The 23605-nt window shown below is 35.0% G+C and overlaps 1 protein-coding gene across 2 annotated transcripts in view; it reads right to left on the bottom strand.

Annotated features, from left to right (window-relative positions):
• The window catches only part of SOS1 (SOS Ras/Rac guanine nucleotide exchange factor 1), a 147358-nt gene that overhangs the window by 69780 nt on the left and 53973 nt on the right, over positions 1-23605 (bottom strand). For both annotated transcript variants that reach the window (XM_046660829.1, XM_046660830.1), the window contains exon 2: positions 4078-4203. In XM_046660829.1, coding sequence (XP_046516785.1) covers positions 4078-4203 — 126 coding nt within the window. The remainder of the gene's footprint in view (positions 1-4077; positions 4204-23605) is intronic.

The following is a 23605-nucleotide window of genomic DNA, read 5'->3' as shown; positions in this document are numbered from 1 at the left end:
TGAGAAGAAAAATTTATCAGCGTCCTAAAAAATGAAAGTTGGTTAAATACAGGACACAAAGGCCAGAAAGGGAAACAGGAAAGACACTACAAATGGAAATCAGTCTAGGTAACCAAACAGAAATAAAGAACAAATATAATTATAAAAGGACAATATCTAAGAAATTAAATAAAGAATATACTTTACCAGGGACATATCACAGAAAAAAATACTACTAGGTTTTGCTTCTATTTTATAAAAAAATATTAAATATAGAAAATGAGGAGATGCAGAACAAACTAGATTGAAACAATTTTTATACACTGTCTTTTAAAACTATTTTGAAAAGACAGGGCCAAATAATACATACCCCTCCTCTGCATTTCTAGAGCATTAATATATACTTCCTTATTTCACCTGAACACTGCCTGACAGATAGTAGATACTCAAATATTGGTGGCATAGATTAGTGAATACTGGTTACATCAATAAAACAAAATCCCATTCATTTGGACTATGACAGTTCACAATTTGTGATGATCTGTAGTACAATTTATTAAAACTTTTTCATTAGCATAAGCAAGATCTAGTATGTAATCCATCAGTTTACAAGCACTTTTGAAGTATCTAATTTTCCTAAAACCATAGAGCAACTAAAAATCACTTTCAGTTTTTCATTAAAACAAATCCCCTAAGGGCCAGATATTAAGCAAGAATTGACACTTACTTTGAATTATGCTTATACTATATAGTAATCAAAATGTATTCTTTAGAAAGATTAAAAATTCATATATTACACTAATTCAGACTGATCTATTTTTGAAGTACATTTTCTTATATGGTCCTCAAAATTTTTTGTTAATTTTGATGAATTATCTCTTACCTCAAAATTTATTCTGAAAGGCTTGCTAAACTCATGGCTCTTATTATTGTAAAAGAAAGTTCCATATAGGTATTAAAAATGTATTAAAGAAATAAAGAATCCTAATGAATGAAGAAAATGGAAAAATATTTCCTGATAAAAGAGTCTAAGGCACCATTATATTCATCAATTCATTCATAAATATCTCTGTATCTCTATATTCTTATCTAAATATCCTTCCAGGACTGGTATAGCAAGAAAGCTGTTCGACTATTGTTTGGAAAAGACCCAGGTTTCCATCTTTTTAATTTCTTCTACCATTCTGAGGGTTAATTGTCTATTACATAAAATAAGGAGAGTAGTAACTAATCAATAGCGTTGTTGTAAGGTATATTGTAGTAGGTTGTTGTAATGTATATAACTACTTTGAAACTACAAAGCCTATTACACAACTGATTGTTATTTCTATTACTCTCATATATTCTCTTCCAAAAAGTCCATTCATAACCCCAAAGCCAGCTCCCTGAAATATCCTATGGCTACATCTATTTTAAGCGCTCAGGTTAAGCACTTAAAAATAACAGAACAAGGCATAAGGTAAAATATCTTTGATACTTTAGAAGTGAGTATTAAAAAGCTATGAAATATCCTTTATTATTTAGAGTCTTGAGTACCTACATATTGAATACATTTGTGCAGGTGGAAGACTGAAAGACTCAGTAATTTTTGAGAATTCATGGAGATCTCCTTCAATAGTGGAAAATTATATATTAGTTTCCATATTAATTAAAAAGAGGAAATTAGATACACATAGGTATAGTAAAATGTATCCGGAAAGAGCTGAATTTGAGTTTGCAATGTTATCAAACTAGAAAACTCCTGGAATGTACCAACATCAGAACGACAAGCAAGACAAGATCTGTAACTCTTTCTAATATACTAGGCATAGGGTTGGATGCTGCAGTTTATAAACACTGTGGGAGAACCTAACTAGGATCCAAAAGAGCAACTGGAACTGTTTATGAGGAGAGTCAGGCAACCAGTTCTATTCAAGATCGACTCGGAAGCCCAATGTAATAAGTGCCTAAAGGAAATTATGAATAAAAGATATTTGACTTTATAATTCAATGGGAATACAGGATAAAAATTACTTTAAAAAATTACTTACTTTGAATTACTTAAGAAATCAGAGAGAATTACTATTCCATAGTACACAATGTTTTCTACATCCACAACTTCTGTAATTCAATGTTCCTTAATATTTCTTTGCCTCAACTGAAATCTGAATCTCCCCTGAAGATTTCTAGAGCAGGAACTGCTCTTGTCCCAAAACCCATAAGATGGTGGATTTAGCATCTTTTCCACTCTCTAAGCTGCTTCTGGAACATCACTCTTCCACTGTCTATATAAAGTCCTGCCATCATCCTATGTGACTTTATTGTCTACATTAAAGAGACATAAAATACCCTGGTCTCTTAATTCCTTGAACACCCCATCTTAGGGACCTTCACCTCTAGTCCGGCCACCACCACACACACGGGCACATCCTGCTTTGTAAATATGTTACCAAAAAAATCTTAAATTCCAACAGCTCTGTCCCTGATCCCAATCTATTCTTCTATTTCTCTCACTCAGATAGTCTAGTGTTATCAGTTCTCTGATCTTATTGGGAAATCTAATACGCTATTCCTTCCACGTTTTTCCAATCTACCTGCCCTCTCCTATGTGGCAGGATAGTTTAGTGGAATGTATACCCCAAAAGCTTAAACTTTCTGCGTTAGTGTCTTGGCTTCACTACTTATTAGCTATGACCTCGGGCAACTTATTTAACCTCTGTGTGCTTCAGTTTCCACATTTATTCATTCAACATACATTCCTGAATGCCTTCTCAGTGCCAGACATTGTTCTAGGTGCTGGGGATTCGGCAGTTAACAAGAAAAAGGTCCCTGGAGCTTACATTCTAGTAAGGGAAAAAACAGCACCATCTTCACGAGATTATTAAAAACTTTAAATGAAATATAAAACATGGAAGTGTTTAGACCAGTGCACGAAACTACTGCAAGCACTCAAATATCAGCAATTACTACATTTCACTTTTTTCCTTATCCATTTAGAGTCTCTGATGCTCTCTTTTCAGCAGTTTCTCATTGGATATGTCTATATAAGTATCCCTCAGCCCTCAGGGGAACAGAGCAGGGCCTGGGGTTGATACAGATACCTCCTCCCCAGTCACTGTGTGCTATAAAATCATTATTACATTCTATGTGTGCTGTGTCCTGAACAAGGTTGTAAAGCATTGCTTTACCAATTTCCACGACTCCCTTCCCCTACTGTTCTGCCACTGTACACCCAAGGTGAAATACCATTCAACCGAACTATTTTTTGTGTGCCCATATTTTGAGTACTGCAAAAGAAATGTCACAAAAACCCAAAGATTAGTACCATTATACACTCGAGGTCATTAAAGTCAAATGTTGCTTCATCATTACAAGAAAACTTTTATATTTCAAGCTCTATCTCCCATTTTCTAGGGTTGGTACTTCAAACCTTCTTTCTTCTCCTCTCAAACTTCTGACTCCTTCAGAACTCAATTTAGATGCCTCTTCTAAGAAGCTAACCCTAAGCCCCAAAGCCTACATTATTAGCTTGCCCCTTTTATGGTTTCCCACATACCCTTTGCTCACAGTACATCACATTATGTTATTGCCCATATACATATCTGTATCTCCACTAAACTATAAGCCCTAAAAAGACAAGGGCCATGTCATCTTTTAAGAGATCACAGAAATTCCTTCCTAGATTTTCAGACATTTCCCTCCCTTCCAATTGATGAAAAGGGGTTCATTTACTATCTAAAATGCATGTAACAACTTAAGATCAAAAGATTAACTGAAATGCTTTTGAAACAATAGCTGGCTTTAAAAAACAAAAGAAACACTTGAACATATTCCACTCTTAAAGACATGAGTATATATATCATTCTAACATCAAGTAGTTCAAAACAAAAGTTCATTTTATATTGAAAGCAAAACATGGAAGAGTGTGACAGCTAAAACATAGACAAACTACTATCATATACCCAATAGACAGTTAAAATAAAGCCAGTCTTCATTTTTTTAATACCATATATATATTTCGTGAAACCAAAAAGCAAACTCTTTCCCCCTTCACTAATATCAGAATAAACACACGGATTAGATATATATAAAGTAAATACAAGGCAAAATTTATCATACCTCTACATCTGAAGCACTTCGAGGCTGAGCTTGGCATAGCATATTTAATAACTGCAAAATTAATTCCTCAACATACTGAAGAGCATCATCACTAGACTCAAGAGTAGGATGAACTTGCCCCTGGACCTATAAACAAAAAGCAAAGTAATTAAAATGTGGGTTTGTTTCATCTAATTATACAAATAAAACAACTAATTTTTTTTTGCCTGAGGAAGATTCACCTTGAGCTAACATCCATGCCAATCTTCCTCTATTTTCTAGTACGTTAGCCACCAGCACAGCATGGCCACTAACAGAGCATGGTAGGTCCATGGCTGGGAACTGAACCTGGGCTACCAAAGCAGAGCACACTGAGCTTAACCACTAGGCCACCAGGGCTGGCCCTAGATAATTTTTCTTTTTACGTGGGTTTATACTCAGAAACATGGTCTGGCTTGCAAATACAGACTTGAATGTTATGATCCAGAAATCAGGAGTTCTCAACCTTTTCCCCAACCACATGCAACATACATACATGCTTACTAACATGCTCCTGGAGATTCAGATACCTAACTACCTAATTTCAATATTTTTTTTTCCTTAATCCATCGTTACCCTGAGGTGTAGGAATGCAGAGAGGGAGGAGGAGGAGGAGCTGGGGATACAAATGTAGTTTATATGGTTTATGCTGAGAACTAGTGGTAGACTGAACATTTTATTCAACTTATTGCTTGGGCAAAATTGACCTTCTATGGGTATCTGTCCCTTGTTTAACTCCATCTTTCCTACTAAATGATAAAATCCAGGAGGGATATGTCTTATCGCACCAATCTAACTCCAGCATCTAGCACTGTGCAGGGCAGATAATACAACCTTGATAAATGTTTGTTAAACACAAAGTCACCCTGTATCAAAGGACACAAGAATGGGCACTTTGACAATTTGTGACTGTCTATGCTTTCGGAAGATAACTTGATGGTCAGTCTTTCATAAATGCCTGATAATCTTTACCTTCGTTTTCCTCAATAATTTCTTTGGAGGCACCTCAGGCCACTCGTCTCTGTAAAACTTAAATTCTAATAACCAGCATAATAGTCTTTACTTGCATCCCATTGTCACTCACCATGGGTCAAAACTGTTCCCTACTTAAAAAAATAGCAGAAAAATCAGTTCCAGATATCACATGTTTCAAAACATGCTCAACTCTCCAAAGGCTGGTAGAGCATTCATTGTATGAAAGTGCACGGTACTAACTGGCCAAGAGCATTTAGTATGGCCTGTCCTACTGCACCTCATTAGCTGAGAGGGTATGACAGCCTTAGAGCATGGGCAAATTTTTATAAACAGCGTACTATATAATGAATTTTTAAAATATATGTTAAAAGTATATAGATATGTATATATATGTACAAAAGTATTCATAATACTTACAGAAAAATATTTTAGAGGCAAATAACATTATGACAATTCAGAACTTGTGAGGAGATGTGACGAAGTATGAAGTTTAAAACAACTTATTATTTTACAGGTGAAGAAACTGAGCCTCAAAAGGCTTTTAAGTCATTTCCCCAAGCACTTTTGGTCATATTTGGTATAGCAATTACCCACCTGATTGTAACTGATCTCTTCACAAATCTCTTTACTCTATTAGATGACTGAATGGGTGTGCAGCTAAAATTATGGAAAGAGTTTGGACTGGAATCCAGAATTCGTGCTTCTCAGTTCAGTGCTTTCTTTTCACCATGTTATCACACTTCAAAATGTGTTGGTACCAAACTTTGTAAACTTACTCCTCTTCAACACTTAGCATGATTAAACTACCTTTTTCTAAAAAAAACCTGGAACTTGACAAAAGTTTTGTTTTTATACATTGAACTGCATGCCCCATTGGCTTAAACTGTCTTCTCAGATACCGTTTACCTTCATGGCTAACTTACCTTCATTTAGCAGTGAATCCTACCACCACATGGTGGGCTTTTGGTGGGGGAGCTCTCAGTCAAGTTCTTTTAAGTTTTAAACTCTTTTCTTAATATCAGTGACACAATCTATTCTACTTCTCTCATTTCTTTGTTCTTTTCCATTTTCTTGTAGATTTCCATATCTTCCTCCACTCCTCACATGTGGGTTCTGTCCTTGTCTGTCTGCTCCCTTCTACTGTTCTTTCTCTCAAGTAATCTCATTTCCTTCCACATTTTGCACTATCACCTGCATGGATGACGCCAAATCTATCTCTAGTCCTGACTTTTTTCCTGAGTTTTAGACTTATACTTCAAATTACTTGCTAGATATCTCCACATATCATACCAAAATCTCAAATTATTATAAAAAGTTGAACAAGAAAAACTATATCTCACACATAGAACTGTATCTCACAAATGAATAAATAAATACATAAATACTTATTTTAGAAAGACACAGTATAGACAGGCCCTGGTTCCACTAAGATGTAGTCCTGGAAAATGTTGCTATAATTGGGGGTTATATTCCTGTCTAAGGCTCCAGTATCACATAAACTATAGCTACAGATTTAAAAACAACAGAATTTTAGAATTAAAAAGGCCTTTAGAAGTCATTTAACTCAGTCCCTCTATTTAGCTGATGAGAAAAAGGAGATACTCACTATCTTGTAGTTAACTAGTAATGCTGTAAGTACTGAACCTGGGCCTCCTAGAATCTAGGCCAAACTCTTTCCACTAAATCCTTGACTGTCAAACCTGGAAGAATCTGGGAAGTGTCCTGGTAGTCCCATCAGTATAAGCAGTACAATTCCCATGGACTGTACTATTTATGTAGTGGGCTTCTACAAAAAACTTGGTTTGAAGCATGTTGTCATACTTTAATAAACATCGGCATGTCATAAATGCTAATACAGTACTATAAATCTTTATTATGTAAAAGGCAAATCTGTAATCATTGATTACACAAAGGAATCCCAATCTATTACATAAAATTATAAATATACTAAAAATAAGACATAAGGCTAAAATGCTAGAGATAATAAAAATTAAAATGAAAGTAATCAACAATAATTCCAATTAACTTTTAAAAGCATTAAAGCCCTTTGAGGAAGTGGGTTAGGTACCCCAAACACATTTTAGAAAGTGTTCAGGAAAGTGTAAATTGATCAGATTAAAAAGAAACAACAAAACCAATGTTCTTTGTTTTTCAAAGAAACCCATGGAAACAACATAATTCTTCACTAATATAGCATCTCCAGCTGCTCTTCAATTTACACTTTATGCTGAAGCAATTCAAACTATTTCCAGTTTGCTCAAACATTGCAGGCAGTTTCACTCACAAGTGGTCTTCATGCCTATTATTCATTCTCTTACCCTTTCATCTACCTATTTGACTTTCAAACCCCAGATCTCACCTCATTTGGGAAGACTTCTTTGTTTCTTTCTAAGGCAGAATTAATCTTGTTCATTTAACTGATTTATTAACTCTATTAAACACCAGACCCTGTTAGGTGCTGGATATGCAGAGATGAATCAAAAATAGTTCCTGCTCCTATGGGCCTTATATTCTGCTCTGCGTTAATCCTTGTACTAGGTACCACACTTTTGTTATCAGGTTTGTTATACTGAATTATAATTACATGTTTCCTTGTCTATTTCCTCTATTGGACAGTGATGCTCCAATTGGGCAGGGCCTTGTTTATCTATTCACAGAATCATTTTCTCTTTACTTTTCACTCCAAACCCCTGACATTCAGGGAATACTCAAAGCCTCTGTGTTGTAGGGGTACGAAGGATAAAATACTTCTTTCTTGGAATTAGGATTGAAAAAGGGTGGTGGTAAGGCTAGAGAGTCTGGTTGCACTCAGGAGATAAACCCTTAGAGCAGAAATCATTCAACATACAAAAGCAGTTAGAACTAAAATAGAAGTTTATTACATAGAATCAAATGAACTGTATATAACCACAGTGGTGAAATCTCTGGTTGAAAACAGACAAACAAGCTTGATACTGCTCGTAATTGAGGCACACAGAATTCAAATGCTGATTAAGTTTGACACCTTGTATGATACACAAAATTTGAGAAATTCAAATTCAGTTTTACTTATTAATGGTTACTAACAGCCAAGTAAAATCTATTATAGATTTAGGCTTAAATAGAAAATAATGCATGATGCCAACTGTTGTAAGTTTCTGGACATTCAGTTTTATCATATCTTAAATCTGTCAAATTAGGATCACAAGGTTGATTCACATAAGAGACCAAGAAGTTATTTTCTTTCTTAAAAACAAAAACAATACTTCAAAACCTCTGACTGAAAAATATGGGGAACGGTAAATGTTTAAAGACAAGCAGAGCACTAATTCCTGAAATACACCGACTGTGCTCTTTATTCTTTCAAGGAAGATGCTATTAAGAGATTTCTTTAATGAGCAGACAGAGTAGTATCACATTTCCCATACAGAGAGAATAAAAAACACTTCTCTTCTACGAGATAGTGTTACAGCTAAAGTATACCATTCCATCTAAATGGTAGTCAAAGATACTTAATAGATGAAATGATCCAAATTACCCAAGACTGTACAGAATAGGTTATTCTGCCAAATCTTACAACAGCCTTCAGAAGCAATCTACAGCTGACACCTACTGTGTGTGTGTGTGTGTGTGTGTGTAGGAGCAATTGGGTTTAATCTAGATGTGGGTTTTCCCTTATATGCAGTTTTTAAAAACATTATATTTTATACTGACATTTACTGACACAGAAACCTTCATATACTTCTTTAAATGTAATTACGTAATTTAAGTAAAGTAAATGCAAAACTTCACTAAAAATTAATGATAGCTATGAATAAGAATTTTATATGCTCATGACAGTACTTCTTTTAAGGTATAATCATCATATTTAATCAAAGATGCCACCCATTGAATTTTAAACCTTCCTTAAAGATTGCCTGCTTCTATCTTGACAGTTCATTTTATCTCTAGTAATTTCTAACAGATTCAGAAGCAACGTTGTTGGCTATTATTACCAGATTTTGTGGAATCTGAAAAAGCAAAGGGATTAGGTCTCTATCAATTCTTAGTTGTTTGATACTTGAGTCCTCTAAGTGTATTCAGGATCCTCTTGGGTAAACTGCCAGAAAACACTATGTTGAATTCTGATGAATCTTTAATAGCCTTTTCTAGCTAATGGCTCTCTGAAGAATTGGAAAGGCTTCTAGATTGTATTTTATCACATCTTGAGCCCAGATCAACTATTTTTATTTATAAATGTAACAGGAAAATTTGAAATAAAGCTAGTATTCTCAAACCTTACCATGTAAATAATAAAGATTTAGATTGTCAAATCTCGTTCTCAGTGTTACAACAATCGTTTAATCAATGTTTGATGTTTTAGGTGCTCATTTCCCCTCATTGTGAAATTTATCCAAAAATCAAAGCAAAACTCCTTTGTAAAAAAATTAAGAGACAAAAGTAAAACAAATCAGATAACTTAAATATTTTCCATAAATAAAATTGACTAAAAATATTTTCTCATTTCTTGGGGCCTGTTAATTAGCCTTTAGGCTCATGTATGTAACAATCTTTTTTTTTCCTGAGCTCCTCTTATTTGCTGGGAACTCAAAGACAAATGAGGACACGGCATCTGCTCTCAAAGAATTTAGCTTACAGAGGAGCTAGACATGTAAACAACTGACTTAACACAGTATGATGAGGCTAAAATGGCACTATGTTTAAGGTACAGTGATGACAAAAAAAAACAGTGACCCTTGTTGATGATGTGTGATGAGTATCAGAAGTCTTCACAAGTAAAACAAATTTGAACAGGGACATAAAGGATGAACAGGTGTGATAGGCAGCAGAGCTTTTACTAAAACAGCTGCTAGCATACAAAAAGGCATAGAGGCCAAGACCAAATGATGTGTTGGGGAAACTATAAAAGTTGGACTAAAGAGTACATGTGGGGAAAGTAGGAAAGAATAGGCTTGTATGTCAGGCTAAGAAGTTCGAAAGTAATCAGGAAAGCAGAAAATAATTGAAAGGTTTTAAACATGACACTGACATAATTAGATCTGTTTGGTCAAGAAAGGTTAAAATTAAGATGAGGTTAAAGGAAGCAAAGGAAGGATGCTGCAGGCTCTGTAAAAAGAAACGTGGAAGGCCTGAACCAAGGCAGAAACATGGGAGGTGAAAAAGAAGGGAGGAGGTAGGTTTGGAGAACCATTTTTTGGGTCAGTGGGGGTAGCAATGAGAACCACCAAATTAACCAGGACAGGAAATAGTAGAAGAGCATAATATTTTGCAGGAAAGATAATAAATTCAAGTTTAACACTTTAGTTTAAGTTTCTTGTACTATACTTAGGGAAACAAAGCTGAAATTGTTTTTCATCAAGCGGTTTTTAAATTTTTATTGTATTTTATTTTTTTGGTTCTTGAAAATTATTTGCCCTAGTAGTGTTTCAAATATTCAAGTCACAAAAACAACCTAACTATTGGGTGTTTATGGTAGAGATAAACTTACTTATTAACCTATTAGCTGACATAACCACCAGAGGTAGAAAGGGCTTATTTAATAACATTTGCAAATAACTGAGTGCCAATTTTCAAGATTTTTTTTCTTTTTTACTAATGCTAAAAGATCACTGGTTACAATAAATTGTTTGAAATAGATAAAAATTATTTTAAGACCAAATTAATATTTGGTCATGTGAGCCAAATATTAACAAATTAAAAATCTGAGAACTTATGCATATTGTAGAAACAGATTTGGACTACTACATATGGCCAAAAAAACCCTAAAAGTGTATGTATAAAAATAGTAAAGATAAATTAAATTTTTTTAAATAAGAGCAATGAAAAAATGATACAGCTAACATAAAGCAAAACAACTTTCTAGGAAACATAGTTACTAAATTCTACTTCATACTATGTGAAGAAATTTTCAATTATTGCAGGAGATATTCATGCATAGTAAATTTAGAAACATACACACATTTAACTCTTTATTCAAAACTAATTTGTAAATGACAATATAAGCCTGGAATATCTTATTACATCAGAAAGCAAGGAAGCTCTCAAAGATGAATGGGTCATAACAAAAAACCACAGGAACATCACGAAAGGGCTTCTCATTGGCAAAAAATAGGCTAATTCAAAATCTAAATCACGTGTGACACTGAAATACATTGAATTTATAAAAACCAATGAGGTCAAAATGATGTTTTTTAAAAAACTTATTGAATAGCACTGGAAATAACTGGGGCACCAATTCTTTATCCTGAAAGAATTAATATACATCCTTCTTTTCCTGTCTAAACTATACTCCGGGAAATCAAATAGCCCTAGCTGATGAGGAATTCTTCGTTATAGAAGGATTCCAGGTAACAAATGTAGAAGAAATGCAGAGTTAGAAAACCACTCATTGCTACCTGAATGACAAAAATTCAGACATTAATCACCAATAGATGAAACCATTATATGAAGAGTTATATATATGAAACTATTAAGTTACTCCCTTCCCCATGACCTCAGTCTCTAGCCATGAGAAAAATAATGGACAAACCCAAATTAAGGAGGAGTCTGCAAAAAACCTGACCAGTGCTTCTCAAGGTCATCAAGGACAAGGTAAGTCTGAGAAACCGTCACAGACCAGAGGAGGCTAGGGAGACGAGACGACTAAATGTAATGTGGTATCCCGGGTGAGATCCTGAAGCAGTAAAAAGGACACTGGGGAAAACTGATGAAAAGTGTAAAAGGTGTCAAGCTCAGTATATAATAATATAATAATGTACTAATGTTGATTTCTTAGTTGTGACAAATGTACCACGGTGACATATGGTGTTAATAAGGGGAAACTAGGTAAGAAGTATAAAGAAATTCTCTGTATTGTCTTTGAAATTTTTTTGTAAATATAAAACTATTCCAAAGTAAACAGTTTATTTTTTAAACAGTTTATTATTTAAAACAGTTATTGTTTTAATGTGCGCTGCAGCTGAAGTAGTACTAGAAGAAAACTTAAAGCCTTAAACATTTATATTAGAAGAAAAGAAAGCACAAAAATTAACAGGTTAAGCACCCAAATCAAGAAACTGGAGTGGGTGAGGGGACAATAAAACAGCATTCCCTAAAAGAAAGAAAGAACAGGAATAATTAATAAATGAAAAACAAAGTTGATATTTTGAAAACAGTAATAAGTAAGTAAGAAAACAGCCAGGAGACTGATGAAGAAAAAAAGAAAATGCACAAATACTATTATATACAAAAAAGAGCCCATAACTACAGATATGGCAGAGTTTAAAAAGAGAAAAGAAAATTATAAAAAATTTCAAGGCAAAACGTAGGTTAAATGAACAAATTCCTAAAAAATGTAAATTACTAAAACTGTCTCAAAAGAAAATAAAATATTCCTAGTGGTTCTCTAATCATTAAAGAAACTGCATCAAAAGTTCAAAATCTTCTCATGAAAAAGGTAATTTTATCTTCCTAGGAACAGACAATTCCAGCCTTTTATAATGCGGCATGTATAACTTTGATACTAAATCAGACCAAGACTGTAACAGGAAAGAAAAATTACTCATGGACATAGATGCAAAACAACCATAAACAAAACTAGTAAACCAAATTTAGAAATGTGTAAAAAGGATTATACACCACAATCAAGTTGAGTTTATTTCAGGAACTAAAGTTGGTTCAACATAAGAACATCTATTATTGTAATTCATCACATTACCAGATTAAAGGAGAAAAATCATCACAACAGATGCTGAAAAGTTAACAATTCATGATTCCCAACAAAGATACAAACAAAAACTCACAGTGTAGGCATAGAAGGAAATTTCCTAAACCTGACAAAGGATATAAACAAAAAGCCTACAGTAAACATACTGTAAATACTAAAAGAACTACCTTTAAAACTAGGGACAAGGATGCCTACAGCGTCTATTCAACATTTTAGTGGAGGTCAAAGTCAACAAGACAAGAAAGGATTGGAAAGAAGAAATAAAACTGTTATTATTTGGAGGTATTATAACTACCATCAGTGAAAACCCAAAAGAATATGCAGAAAAATTATTGGAATTAATAAGTAAGCTAATAAAATTGTTGAAATAATCTATAAAAGATAGTTACAAGATAAGCAACAAACAGAAAATACAATTTTTTAAAAAACAGCCTTTAAAATAACACAGATTTAGGATGCCTAGTAAAATAATCTTACAAAATAGGTACAAAACCTTTATGGGGAAAAATTTTTAAACTTTAATAAATGATATTTAAAAGACTTGAATGAAGTACCTTATTATCATAAAGATGCCAATTCTCCCATAATTTAAACATTAAGTGCAGTTCCTATTAAAACGGAAACAATATTTTTCAGAAAACTTAAGAAGTTGATCCTAAATTTATTTAGAAGAGCTAAGAATAACTAAGGCATTCCTAAAAGAAAAATCAGACAAAAAGACTTTTCCTGCCAGGTATCAACTTATTATTAAGCTATAGTAATTAACGTAGTGTGGTATTGGCACATAAATAGACGGAAAGAAAACATAATAAAGAGCTCAAAAACAGACCCCTGCATGGAAATAAAATAAAACAGAGCCAGCACTGAAGATTCATGGGTAAAGGATGGATCATTCAACATATACTTCTAGGATAATTGAAAAGTTATTCTGAATTGCACAGTGCTACAGACTGAATATTTGTATCCCCCAAAATTCATATGTTGCAATTGTGATGGTATTTGGAGGAGGTGCCTTTGGGAAGTAATTAGATCATATGGATGGAATCCTCATGAATGGGATTAAGAGTTCTTATGAAAGAGATCCCAGAGAACTTCCTGGATCCTCTAACTAAGTGAGGACACAGAGGGAAGATGGCTTTCCATGAACCACGAAGCAGGCCTTCACCAGACACCAAATCTGACAACACCTTGATCACGGACTTCCCAGCCTCCAGAACCGTTAGAAATAAATTTCTGTTGTTTATAAGCCACCTCGTCTGTGGTATTCTGTTATAGCAACTGAATGGACTAAGATACAAACCACATGCAAAAATCAATTGATGGATCAAGTACATAATTGTGATAAGCAAAAGATTTAGAAACCTTTAGAAAAAGTACAAAAGGGTAACTTTATAACTTGAGGTAGGAAAGAATTTCTATGAAGAGGCACAAAAAGTAGAAAACAAAGGAAAATCATGGAGGCCGGCCCAGTGGCCGAGTGGTTAAGTTCGCACAATCTGCTTCAGCAGCCCACGGTTTTGTTGGTTCTGGTCCTGGGTACGGACATGGCACAGCTCATTAGGCCATACTGAGGCAGCATCCCACACAGCACAACCAGGGGGACTCACAACTAAAATATACAACTATGTACTGGGGGGCTTTGGGGAGAAGAAGAAAAAAAAAGAGAAGATTGGCAACAGATGTTAGCTCAGGTGCCAACCTTACCAAAAAAAAAAGAAAAATCACAATTCTATTTCTTAAATTAAGAACTACCGCTTTATCAAAACACCACAAAAAGTACAAAGCTAAGTCACACACTGGGAGAAAATAAATGGAACACATATAACCTATAAAGGATATATATGCAGGATAAATAAACAACTCAAGTATTAATGAAAACAAACATCCCAATTTTCTTTAAATGGGTAAAAGACATGTACAGGCATTTCACAGAACAGGAAACACAACTGTCCCATTAATATTACAAAGGTGCTCAGGTTCAACCTTATTAGTATTCAGGTAAATACAAATTAAAACTATGAAATATCATTTCACACCTTACTATTTTGACAAAAATTTAAAAGTCTGAGAATATCAAGTGTTGTTGAAGATGTGAAGAAATGGGAACTTTCATTTATTACTAGTGGAGACATAAAAGGACATAATCTGGATTAAAGTTGAGGAATACCTAGTAAAGCTGAATATATATCTATTATAGGATACAGCAATTCCACTTCTAAGTATATTATAGAAGAACTCTTACACATGTGCAACAGATGAACAAGCACAAAAATGCTAACAGTTTGAAAAGCAAAACTTGCAAACAACTCAAAGGCCTATCAACATTAGAATGGATTAATACATTGTAATAAATTCATAAAACGAAATATTACACACCAGTGAAAATGAATTAACTAAAAGCTATGCACAGTAACATAAATCAAGCTCAAAAACATAATACTGGACAAAAATGTATGAACAATATGATTCCATTTATATCAAGTTCAGGAAAAGGCAAAACCAAACTATGCATTGTGTAGGAATTCACACATACATCATAAAGTGTAAAGAAATGTAAGCAGGTGATTAACCCAAAACTCAGTAAGTTGTTACCTCCAGGGGATGGGAGAGAACATGGTAGGAAAACAGTGGGGGCTTTTAAAGTATTAGAAATATTTTAATTCTTAAACCATGTGTTAGGTAGATAGATGTTTGTTTTATCATTCTTTAAACTGGACATATAAGTTTATATGCACTCTTTTAAATGTATGATATACATCAAAACTTTAAAAAAATTACAAGAATATCATGAGTAATGTATTTTTAAAAACATTTTTCTAGTTTTGGAAGTTTTAAGTATTTCCTTCAAAAAATGTTTTAAAATATAAATATATAACTTTCACAAGTAAATAAGAATATTTTTATTTTTACTTTGGATGCTGAGTATTGAGTGAAACAAATAAACTGATACAACTATAAACTTGGTCCTGGCACACAGGCATACGAGTTCTTATTTGAAAGAATTTTTTGCAATAATAGCCTAGTAATAACCAAATTAGAATATGTTGCCCGTCAATAAAGAACATTTTATTGGCAGCAGAACTAATTAACTATTTAAAAGCTTGGAAGGAAGAACTTTGATAGGCTAGCTGAAATACAATCTACAAAATAATTTTTCTATAGCTATAATGCAAGATAATGCTTGTTTGTTAGCAAAGAATGTTCATAGTTATTAAGTATTGTTTAAAAAACTTACTCAACCTTTAAGACTAATTGGAAATAGTTCTGATCATTTTATTCATAAGAGCTTCAAAAAAAACCCAAATATTCTTTTTTTTTTAAATTTCAATATTTAGAAATGAGAAACTGTGGTGAATTGTTCAAAATTAGAAAAGGACACTATACAGGGACATTAAAAAGTGCCTTAGTCTCATTTTTCTCTTCTACTTTCATTAATGAAGTAAAATCCATACTATGTTCTTTAGTCAGAATTTAATTGGTTACCTGTCTGTTTTTAACTTTTATGGAAACAATCAGTTAAAGAATATGGCAGAAACCCTAGTCTTTCATTCTGATTAATTATACAACCAATAAAATTTGGTTGCATTGTTTTTTTCAGGTAACCTCATTTTAAATTCTGAAAATGGAACCAAAATTCTTTAAAGAAAAGAGAAGAAAATCGGTGTTTAGGCATAAGTATATATACCTAAGAATAAAAGGTTCTGTAATCATTATAGGAAATCCTTGATTTTTGAAATATTTGCAAATATTTAATCCATGCTATAACATTTTTTGAAACTTTCTCTGATATTTAATTGGTAAATAGCATCTGACTATTCACAAGTTTCTAAATTTCTGATTAAAAACATTTACTGAACTCTCTCCATAAGAATACTCTCCTAGATTATATAAAAATTGTATAGAAAACAATACATAATAGGGAGACATATCGGCATCATGGCAGTGTGAGTTGCTCCCTCCTTTATCTCTACTCTCTAAGTTACACCAGCCCAACAACTGAAGCTCTGCACAGCACACCAGAATGTCTGAGAGATCCATACACCTATCTATATATGTGAAGGTGGGTGGACTGGACCTTGTGGAGGTGTTGGAATCAAGGGAGCAGTAGTGGAAGCTCCTGAAACTGTTACAGTACTGGAGACCACAGGCTCCAGGAACTGCGGCAACACCCTCAATCATAGGCTCCAGGAACCATGGCAATACCTGTGAAACAGCCCCCTCCCTCAGCAGCACAATCTACAATCCTGGTCCTCCTGGTAGTGAGGGCTGCAACCAAGACCCCAATGCTCCCAGCAGCAGTGACAGCACCTGTGATCAGAGGCTCCAGGAACTGTGGTGGCACTTATAACCCAGCCACTCTCCCTCCCCGAGCAGTGGCAGCAATGCCCACAATGTGAGGCTCCAGGAACCACAGTGGCACCTGCAACCAAAGGCTCCAGGAACCATGGCAGTGCCTGTGACCCAGGTACCCCTCATGGTGGTGACAGTGGCACCCATGACCCAAGCCCCTGCCTCCTACAGCTGCAGCAGTGCCTGTAACCCTGGTAATCCACCTGCAGCAGCAGCACCTGCAGACCAAACAACCCCAGCTGTGGAAGAGGTGCCTATGACCTCAGCTCCCAGCCCACACTTCCCCTCTCCCCACCACAGTGAGGGAACCTGTGACCCAGGTGACCCCAGAAGCAGTAGAGGCGGTCACCAGTGACCCCAGTGGTGATTCCCGCCACCACAGCAACAGCAGCAGCAGCAAGGTACCAGCAACCTTGGAGGCAAAAGCAGCAAAATGAGGACACCAATGACACCTCTGGAAGAGGCACTGGAGGGTGGAAAGTGCTGGCTCTCAAATAAAACCAGAAGCAGCTCAGAATCAAAGTAAACAATGCCTTACCTAATTAAGAAAGGTGTTCACTACTATAGATGCAGCAGCAGAGGAACAACAAGCACCATGAAAAATTACAGTTAACCTGGTATCACAAAAAGAAAATGACAATTCTCCAGAAACCAAACTTGAAGTCAAGAAAGATTGTGATCTGATAGAGAATTCAAAATAGCTGTCATGAAGAAATTCAACAAGCTACAAGAAAACTCAGAAAGACAGATCAATGAGCTCAGGAATAAAATTAATGAACAGAAGGAGTACTTCACCAAAGAGAGTGAAACTCTAAAAAAAGGACCAAATGGAAATTCTAGAGATGAAGGACTCAATAAATGAGATGAAGAATATAGTAGAAAGCACTGGAAATAGAGCAGACCATATGGAAGAGAGAATAAGCAAGCTCAAATATAGAAATCTAGAAATGATTCAGGTGGAAGATGAGAGAGAACTTAGATTCAAAAAAAAAAGAAAAATATCTATGAGAAATATCCATCTCCATTAGAAAAAGCAACATAAGGATAATGGGTACCTGACAAGGAGAAAAGGAGGAGAAGGGAGCAGAGTGCATATTTAAAGAAATAACGGCTGAAAACTTCCCAAACCTGGGGAAGGAACCGGATATACAAGTACACAAAACTAATAGAACAACTAATTATCTCAATGCAAAAAGACCTTCTCCAAGAAACATTATTTTAAAACTATTATGTCAAAAGTCAATTACAAATGAAGAATTTTAAAGGCAACCATGGAAAAAAAGACAGTAAACTACAAAGGAACTCCCTTTTGGCTATCAGCAGATTTCTCTGCAGAAACTCTACACACCAGGAGAGAGCGGAATAACATATGCAAAATATTAAACGATAAAAACTGCCAGCCAAAAATATTCTATCCAGAAAAGTTGTCCTTCAGATATGAAGGAGAAATAAAGATTTTCCAAGACAAATAGCAGCTGAGGGAGTTCACGACCACTAGACCTACCTTACAAGAAATGATGAAAGAAACTCTTCTAGAGGAAACAAAAAGGTAAAAGCACACAAAACTTTCAGTAAGGTGATAAATAGAACCAGAAAATTGCAAAGTTATTACAGAATAGAGTGCTAAAGACTTAATTATAGCATAAAGGTTAAAGGGGGGGAAGCGTTAAAAATAAAACTACTATAATAGGGTAGTGAATTCAACATAAAAAGGGATTAACTTGTGACAACAAAAACATAAAAGGAGAGAAAGAAAAGGACGGAACCTGTATAGGCAAATGAAGGTACAACACTATCAGCAGAAAAAAGACTATTTTATCTATGAGATGTATCTAAACCTCATGGCGACCACAAAAGAAAAAACTAAAGCAAAGATACAAAACATTTTTTAAAAAAGTAACTGAGAAAAACATCATACAAAACCACCAAACTAAAACAGCAGACAAAAACACAAGGGAAAAGAAACCATGGAGATGCAGAACAACCAGAAAACAAAAGATAAAATGGCAGTAGTAAGTCTTCATATATCAATAATCACCCTGACTATATATGGATTGAACTCATCAATCAAAAGGCACAGAATGGATGAATGAATTAAAAAATAAGACCCAACTATATGCTGTCTTCAGGAGACTCATCTCAGCTCTATAGACTTGGACTTAAAGTGAAGGGGTAGAAGGTTACACTCCAAGCAAATAATAACCAAAAGAAAGCAGGTGTAGCCATACTTATATCAGACAAAATAGATTTCAAGCCAAAAAAGGTAAGAAAAGACAAAGATGGACATTATATAATGATAAAGGGGACAACCAATCAGGAAGACAAAATATTTATTAATATATATGCACACAACATAGGAGTAGCAAAATACATGGAGCAACTATTAACAGACCTAAAGGGAGAAAGTGACAGCAATACAGTAATAGCAGGGGACTTTAACATCCTACTTACATCAATGGATGAATCATCCAGACAAGAAGTCAACAAGGAAACATCTGCCTTAAATGACACATTAGACCAGATGGACTTTACTTACAGGGATGTCCAGTGGCAGCAGGCTGGACGGAAATATTTGCATGCCTGCTACTGCAGGTGGGAAGGGGGCTGCTTATATAGGCAGGGGACACAAAGGCTATATGGCTTGCCAAGAGAGGCTGTCCCTGGTATGACCAGTATTCCCAGGAACAGTAGTTCACGTGGAGGGGCTCTGTGTTCCTTTAAGACATGAGGTTCTTTGAGTGAGATAAGGTAGGATCCAGGCTGGCCAGGCCCTGGATCATTACAAATCCTTGCAGCTGCATGTCCTGCCCAGAAGGGAGCCAGAAGGACACATGGTTGCAGTGGGCTTGTGGGTTCTTGCTGAGCAAGCAAGGCCCAGGCTCTACAAGTGGACATGGAACATTATCAAAGTTAGACCATATGTTGGGACACAAAACAAGTCTCAATAAATTTAAGAAGACTGAAATCACATCAAACATCTTTTCCAACCTCCACAGTAGGAAACTAGAAATCAACTAGAAGAAGAAAAACCAGAAAAATCACAAATACCTGACGATTAAAAACATGATACTGCACAACTATTGGGTCAACAAAGAAATCAATGGAGAAATCAAAAAATACATGGAGACAAATAAAATGAAAATACAAAATATCAAAATCTATGGGATGCAGCAAAAGCGGTACTAAGAGGGAAGTTTATAGCAATTCAGGCCTACCTCAAGAAACAAGAAAAATCTCAAATAAACAATATAGCCTTACAGTTAAAGGAACTAGAAAAAGAAAAACAAATGAAGCCCAAAGTCAGTAAAAGGAAGGAAATAATAAAAATCAGGACAGAAATAAAGGAAATAGAGACTAAAAGGACAACAGGAAAGATCAATGATACTAAGAGATAGTTCTTTGAAAAAATAAACAAAGCTGACAAACTTTTGGCTAAACTCACAAGAAAAAAAGAGAGAAGACACAAATAAATCAGAAATGAAAGAGGAGAAGTTACAACGGATACCACAGAAATGCAAAGAATCATAGGATACTACCAACATCTATATGCTGACAAATCAGAAAATCTAGAAGAAATGGATAAATTCTTAGAATCAGAGAACCTTCCAAGACTGAACCATGAAAAAAAACAGAAAATCTCAATAGACCAATCACTAGTAAGAAGATTGGCACCATAATCAAAAACCTCCCAAAAAAACAAAAGTCCAGGACCAGACAGCTTCCCTGGTGAATTCTACCAAACACTGAAAGAAGTAAATTTAATACTTAAACTCTTCCAAAAGTTTCAAGAGGAGCAAACACCTCCTAACTCATCTTATGAGGCCAACATCACCATGACACCAAAACCAGACAAGGACAACACGAAGAAAATGACAGGCCAATATCTCTGATGAACATAGATGCAAAAATTTTCAACAAAATATTGGCAATTGATGTATTCAATTGTTGTATACAATACATTAAAAGGATCACACACCATGATCAAATGGGATTTATTCCAGACACATGGATGGTTCCACATCTGCAAATCAATTGTGATATACCATGTTAACAAATTAAAGGATAAAAATAATATAATCATCTCAAGAGATGCAAAGAAAGCATTTGACAAGATTCAGCATCCATTTATGGTAAAAACTCTCAATAAAATAGGTATAGGAGGGAAGTACCTCAACATAATAAAGGCCATATTTGACAAACCCACAGTTAACACCACACTCAAGAGAAAAACTGAAAACTTTTCCTCTAAGATCAGGCATAAGACAAGAATGCCTACCCTCACCATTTTTATTCAACGTAGTACTGGAAGTCCTAGCCAGAGCAATTAGGCAAGAAAAAGAAATAAAAGGCATCCAAATTAGAAAGGAAGAAGTAAAGTTCTCACTATTTGCAGACAACATCATTTTAGATATAGAAAACCCTCAAGACTCCACCAAAAAAACTATTAGAAATAATAAACAAATACAGTAAAGCTGCAGGGTACAAAAATCAATATACAGAAATTCATTGTGTTTCTATATACTAACAACAAAGTATCAGAAAGAGAAATTAAGAAGACAATCCTTAACAATCTCAACAAACAGAATAAAATACCTAGGAAATAATTTAACCAAGGATGTGAAAAAGTTGTACACTGAAAACTGTAAGAAAATATTGACATTGAAAAAGACACAAAGAAATGGAAAAATATTCTGTGCTCATGGAATGGAAGAATTACCACTGTTAAAATGTCCACATTACTGGGCTGGCCCCATGGCCTAGTGCTTAAGTTCAGCGCACTCCACTCCAGTGCCCTAGGTTTGCAGGTTTGGATCCCAGGCTTGGAACTACACCATCATTGGTGGCCACGCTGTGGCAGCAACCCACATATAAAATAGAGGAAGAATGGCACAGATGTTAGCTCAGGGCTAATCTTCCTCAAGCAAAAAAAAAAACCCAGGAAGATTGGCAACAGATGCTAGCTCAGGGTTAATCTTCCTCATCAAAAAGAAAAAAGTGTCCACATTACCTAAAGCAATCCATATATTCAATGCAATCCCTATCAAAATCCCAATGGCATTTTTCACAGAAATAGAACAAAGAATCCTAGAATTTGTATGAAACCACAAAAGACCCCAAATAGCCAAAGCAATCCTGGAGAAAAAACAACAAAGCTGGAGGTATCACACTCCCTCATTTCAAGCTATGTTACAAAGTTATAGTAACCAAAACAGTATAGCACTGGCAGAAAAACAGACACAGAGATCAATGGAATAGAACTGAGAGCTGAGAAATAAACCTACACATATATGGACAACTAATTTACAACAAAGAAGCCAAGAACATACAACGGAGAAAGGAAAGTCTCTTCAATTAATGGTGCTGGGAAAACTTGACAACCATAAGCTAAAGAACAAAACTAGACCACTATCTTACACTACACACAAAAGTTAACTGAAATGGATTAAAGACTTAAATTTAAATGTAAAACCTGAAATCATAAAACTCCTAGAAGAAAACATTGGTGGTATACTCTTTGACATCAGTCTCAGCAATATCTTTTTGGGTATGTCTCCTCAGGCAAGAGAAACAAAAGCAAAAACAAACAAATGGGATTACATCAAACTAAAAAGCTTCTGCATGGCAAAGGAAACCATCAACAAAAAGAAAAGACAACCCACCAAATGAGAGAAGATATTTGCAAATCATTTATTTGATAAAGGGTTAATATCCAAAATATATAAATTCATACAGTTCAACAACAAACAACCTGATTAAAAAATGGGCGGAGGATCTGAGTAGACATTTTTCCAAAATAGACATACAGATGGCAAACAGGCACATGAAAAGATGGTCAACATCACTAATTATTAGAGAAATGCAGATCAGATAGTGAAGCTATCACTTCACACCTGTTAGAATAGCTGCTATAAAAAAGACAGGAAATAGGGGCTGGCCTCATGGCATAAAGGTTAAGTTCGAGTGCTCTGCTTCGGCAGCCTGGGGTTCACTGGTTTGGATCCCAGGTGTGGACCTACACACCGCTTACCAAGCCACACTGTGGAAGGCATCCCACATATAAAATAGATGAAGATGGGCACAGATGTTAGCTGAGGGCCAATCTTCCTCAGCAGAAAGAGGAGGATTGACAGTGGATGTTAGCTCAGGGCTAATCTTCCTCAAAAAAAGAAGACAGGAAATAACAAGTGTTGAAGAGAATGTGGAGAAGAGGGAACCCTCACGCACTGGGAATGCAAATTGGTGCAGCCATTATGGAAAATAGTACGAAGATTCCTCACAAAATTTTTAAAAATTTAAAAATTATGATCCAGCTATTCCACCTCTGGGTATTTATCTGAAGAATATGAAAACACTAACTCAAAAAGATATATACACTACTATGTTCACTGCAGCATTATTTACAATAGCCAAGATATCAAAACAACCCAAGTGCCCATCAACAGATGAATGGATAAAGAATATGTGGAATATACACAAAATGGAATACGACTTGGACATAAA

The sequence above is a fragment of the Equus quagga genome, chromosome 5 (genome assembly GCF_021613505.1).
Source record: "Equus quagga isolate Etosha38 chromosome 5, UCLA_HA_Equagga_1.0, whole genome shotgun sequence".
Classification (NCBI taxonomy): Eukaryota; Metazoa; Chordata; class Mammalia; order Perissodactyla; family Equidae; genus Equus; species Equus quagga.
Note: the sequence above shows the minus strand (reverse complement) of the source record. Positions and strands in the feature narration are given on the sequence as shown.